Source organism: Halyomorpha halys, unplaced genomic scaffold (assembly GCF_000696795.3).
Source record: "Halyomorpha halys isolate HHAL.00 unplaced genomic scaffold, Hhal_1.1 Scaffold422.1, whole genome shotgun sequence".
NCBI classification, from domain to species: Eukaryota; Metazoa; Arthropoda; class Insecta; order Hemiptera; family Pentatomidae; genus Halyomorpha; species Halyomorpha halys.
In genome coordinates this window covers 461,991-466,737 of record NW_027111899.1, presented here as the reverse complement: position 1 = coordinate 466,737, position 4,747 = coordinate 461,991, and the positions used below count along the sequence as shown (strand labels likewise).

The following is a 4,747-nucleotide window of genomic DNA, read 5'->3' as shown; positions in this document are numbered from 1 at the left end:
CTTGATCCCTTGAGATCAGATCGCCCAACTTCATCTGATCTTAATAAATGTAACAACATTTCATTGGAAGTGAACTTTATACTAAATGACTCGCAATGGTTACCATCTTCTATAGGGCCTCCCTCCTAGAGGTCTCTAGCTTACTTGGCCTAGTTACTTGGCCTCGTCTGTTGATCACATATCCTCTTCATACCTTCTCTTACCCCTCGCACTTTTCTATAAATTGCGCGGTTTTCTCTGGGCAACATTTCCTGTAGTATCAATACCTAATTTCTCTGATACTATATAAAGTTAAAATTTTAAGCGGGCGGAATGGTTTGCTCTTTTACTATGAAGCTTATTGAAATCCTGCCACAAAGTCATAACCCGACGGGAACTGCGAAGCTCATTTTTCTTTAGAGGTTCACCTGTACCTGTAAGGACACTTTCTTCAACGCATGAATGCCTTCGTGGCTCACCACGTCTTCCAAATGCTAGATATTGCAAACTCCAGGACTGTACTCAGCAGCTAAAGGACTTCAACCGTCGGAACTAGTGAAGCACCACTTATTGTTGATCATACCTGCATAGTTAAATACCAGAGATCAAACTAGTTCTCCTTCACCCCGTCAGTGTCAATTTAAAATTTTTAACAAATTTTAGGGGGGCATAAGTTTGAAAAATTATATTCTGTTAATGGTTTAATGAGAAGGTTCAAGTGGAATTCAACAACAAACTTGTTACTTCTATTTATAAATTGTAATAATTTAAAAAAAAAAATTTAAATTAAATAAAAGGAATTTTAATAGTTCTAAACTAATTTCAAATATAAAAGAGATAGCTTGGGTTTTAATTAAAAACTTTAATATTTAACAGAAAATAGAATTTTATTTAAATTTGATAATATAAAAGACTCTTAATCTCAGGGCGGGTTTCTAGGCGATTAGAAACAGACATTTTTACTATTAACACTTAATTAAATTAATATACTTTTTACACATGTATTTAAATTTAGGTATAACAAAAACTAACCAATTTCACAATCTTCTTTTGATGATTCTTGGTATCTTCTTTTCTATAATGCTATGTCCTACCGTCAAAAATGGCTTCAAGTCCTTCCAAAAAGCTATGTCTCTCTCACAACAATGGCTTCCAATCTTTCCCGCTTCCAGCCGACGGATGTCCTCTCACCAGGCAATTCAAACTCAGAGTACTTTTTTTTTTCTTGGGTGACTCTTGGTTGTCCTCCTTTTTTCAAGATGTCCACTCTTGCTAGACAGAAATTTATGAGGACCTCCTCATCCTGGAAACATCATTTCCCAATCACGCTTGCCAAAAACCAAAACCAAAACCTATCTCGATGTTGCATGTAAACATCGATTGTTGCACAACAGTTAAGGATTTTTGCAAATGATTTACTTTCTGAATATTATTCTTTAGCACTATTTCTTGACTTCTACTTTTTCTTAAATTTACTGTATTTTCAATTATGATGGGAAGAGTTAAAATAGTTTTTATGATATTTGAATCTGCTCAACATGGCCTTGATTCCACGGACTTTTTGAAGGATATGTACCGCCATCTTGGTTTTGTTTTGAATCACGAATTTATTATGGACAATGAAAATTGGTTAGCTTGCTTTTTAGATAAACAAAACAAATGAACAATATTAAAATGATACATAAAATAAAACATATTAAAAACCCTTTATACATCAAAATATACTATTTACTCAAAAAGAGCATATTACAAAATATTTCTATCTAATGATTTTTTTTTTTATATAAACAATAATAATCTAATCTAATTTTATATAACAACTATTCCAGCTGGGCAGAAAATTGTTTTCTGTTACACTGTAGCCGCCGGAAGTCAACCCTGTGGGTTCTGGAGCCCTCCTGGGGCCCACCCAACCTCATGAATTGGGTTCCCTTAGTTGGGTAAAAATCTGATTCTGACCAAATCATCTCCTTGCACAACTCTTGGTCTAGTAACAGTACTAACGTACAAAGTACTGTCCCTTCATGGTATAGATTTTCATTTTGTTCATATATTGCTATGTATTGACCTTTTGACAATCCTGGGTATTATTTATCTGAATCATTTGAATCATTTCAATTATAGTAATAAATTCTAAATAAATAGTTAATCTCTTTATGTAGTTTATATACTATTATATAACCCAATATACCACCCTTTATTATACTATAAAATTAATAGTAACAACATTTTATAAACATAAAGGTATTTAATTGGTAAATTGGTAAACACACAATTAGCCTTTGGAAAAGAATTCAATCATAATAATAGTTTTTTAGGACTCAATATATAATTAAGTAATTAACTTATTTTTGGATAATTGCCTTTAGCGATTATCCTGGCATCCCAATTAAATCTCAAGGAAGTACATAGCAATATATAAACAATAAACATATACTCTGAATTTACTTTTTTTTTTGTGATCTGTTCTTGCCAATCATTAATAATTAGAAAACTAAAGAAACATGTTTTATACATCTTAAAATTATTTTGTATAACATTCAGTACACTTATTAAAATAAATGGAATATATTTTGTTTCATCTGTATAATTTTTTGATTTACTAATATTACACCAAAAGTGATTGCATATGTTAAAAAATGAGATTAATTGAGTATTATAAAAAAGTGTTGCCATAATAACTTATATTTACTTTTTTTTTGTTACAGTAATTATTTCAAACTTATTCCTTATAAGTTGGATCTGGAAGGAGGGGAAACACAGGATATGCGCTTGTTGTATGAATGGGACAAGTTGGTGTTTTTAATTTATTATTTTATGTTTAAATGATTATTTTTTTCATATTTATTTATTGAAAATGGATTGCCTGGACTCTTTTTTTTTCCTGATCCTGATCCGTACCAGCTCTTCATTGACTGGAAACAAGCATCTCTTGGGGAAAAAATATAAGAAATATGAAAATTTTTGGGATAAAGGATGCTCCTCCTCGAAACCTACTCAGCTTTTAAGGATCCCTTTTATGGAACAGTAAAGGCACAATACAGGCCCAGGGAAAGAGAAACCAGTGCAAGATGGTGCCAAAGTTGGCATAGATAATACATGACATACCTTGTACACTGTAATAATTACACAGAGGACAGGTAATTCACAGATAGATGTACTGAAGATGAAAGTAGGAATGTTGGGCTCAAAATAAATGGAAATAAGACTAAATTCATTTTGTGGGAAGTAACCAGATATGTTAGAAGGAGAATGCAGTTGTGAAAATTCATATACATGGTTTATTCACAAAGCTTCAAGTCTGGTCTCAGAACCATACATTTATTTAACATTTTTGTACATTGAACTTGATTGAAGGCCTCAATATATGACCCTCCGGCATCAACACACTGCTGCCAGCATTTATTCCATTGTTCATAGGCTCCCTGGAACTATGTGGAAGGCTCTCCTCAAAACTGCTATTGGAATCATGTTGAATCACTTTCTTATCAGGTCTTTCTTAATTCAGTGATACAAAATGAAGTCACTGGGAACTTGGTTAGGGATGGCTGCAGAAGTTTTGTGACATTAAACTTGGCCAAAACTTTAAGACTTTTTTTTCCTGGGTTAAAATGACAAAGGAATGGTCCACAAAGTGTTTCTTCCTGGTCAACAGACTGTCACAGGTCAGTTTTATGTTTGAGTGTTTCACTGTTTGAAGGGTTGTGTTAGCTGAGTCCACCCAAAGTTCGCTATACAAAAATGTATGGTACATTTTTGGTTTGGAGATCAGTCTTGAAATTTTGTGAACTCACCATGTATATTGGTATTATTGTAATGAAGGATAATAAAATGTAAGAATAGGAAAAATGGCAGAAGATATTACTGGTTATTAAACAAAAATTAATAAGTTATATTTTTGGAGTATCAATAAAACAATGTTCGAGACTGTTCTGAATGGGGTGGTTACAGATGGCAATGAGGCATGTGCCCTTATGATGTGTGAAGATAGGTTTCTGAGCTGCTAATATGTGACTCAGTCAGAGAGTGGAAATTGTTTCCATTTAACTGATCCTATAAACTGAAACAAACCCATCTTAGACCAAAAAAGAAAGAGTACGATAGTTGAGTCATGTTCAAACCTAAAAACGTCTTCATGATTGACTCCTAATACAGACACAAAGGAAGGAGGTACAAACAAAGATAAAGTAAGTGGCAAATATAGACTGCAGTTGCTGGAGGTTTTCGAAGCTGAAATAGGCTCTTTTATTTATTTAGTTTAAAAAGAATTGTTAAAAGTCCTTCACTTATCATAGTAGCACTAGCAGAGTTAGATTCAATTTGTTAATTCATTTTCCAATCATTAATTAATATTTTATACTAATTATCTATAGATTTTGTAAAAATGTAAATGGTTTAACCATTTTTCGATCCCTTCTTTCCTACGTTCCAAATATTGTCATTCTTTATTAATATTTTATGTTCTATTTCAGAATTGAAGTTCTTGAAGATACTTACTATTGCTATGCAATCATTGAAAGGCGTGGAAAGAGGGTTTTTCTTGGTTCATCGACTATTAAGGCATCCTTTACTGACACTGAACTTACATTTGAACCAACTAGCCTTCATTTTAGAGTGGATGTTCCAGAATGGTCATCTCCTATGCTGCCTCAGTATAGTGAGTTAATCTGTCACTGTAATAATTGTTTTATTTATCGATAATTAAGACTTATAACAATATCAATTAACTTCTTATTCTTTTCAATAGGAGAATTCATTAATATAATAT

At 32.4% G+C, this 4,747-nt stretch overlaps 1 protein-coding gene across 1 annotated transcript in view; it reads left to right on the top strand.

Moving 5' to 3' along the window:
* Nucleotides 1-4,747, top strand: part of LOC106682535 (hydrocephalus-inducing protein) — a gene marked incomplete at its 3' end in the record, with an annotated part of 227,440 nt that overhangs the window by 41,277 nt on the left and 181,416 nt on the right. Inside the window, 2 exon segments of the mRNA XM_067049812.1 lie at nt 2,688-2,771; nt 4,452-4,636. Of these exon segments, the coding sequence (XP_066905913.1) occupies nt 2,688-2,771; nt 4,452-4,636 (269 nt within the window).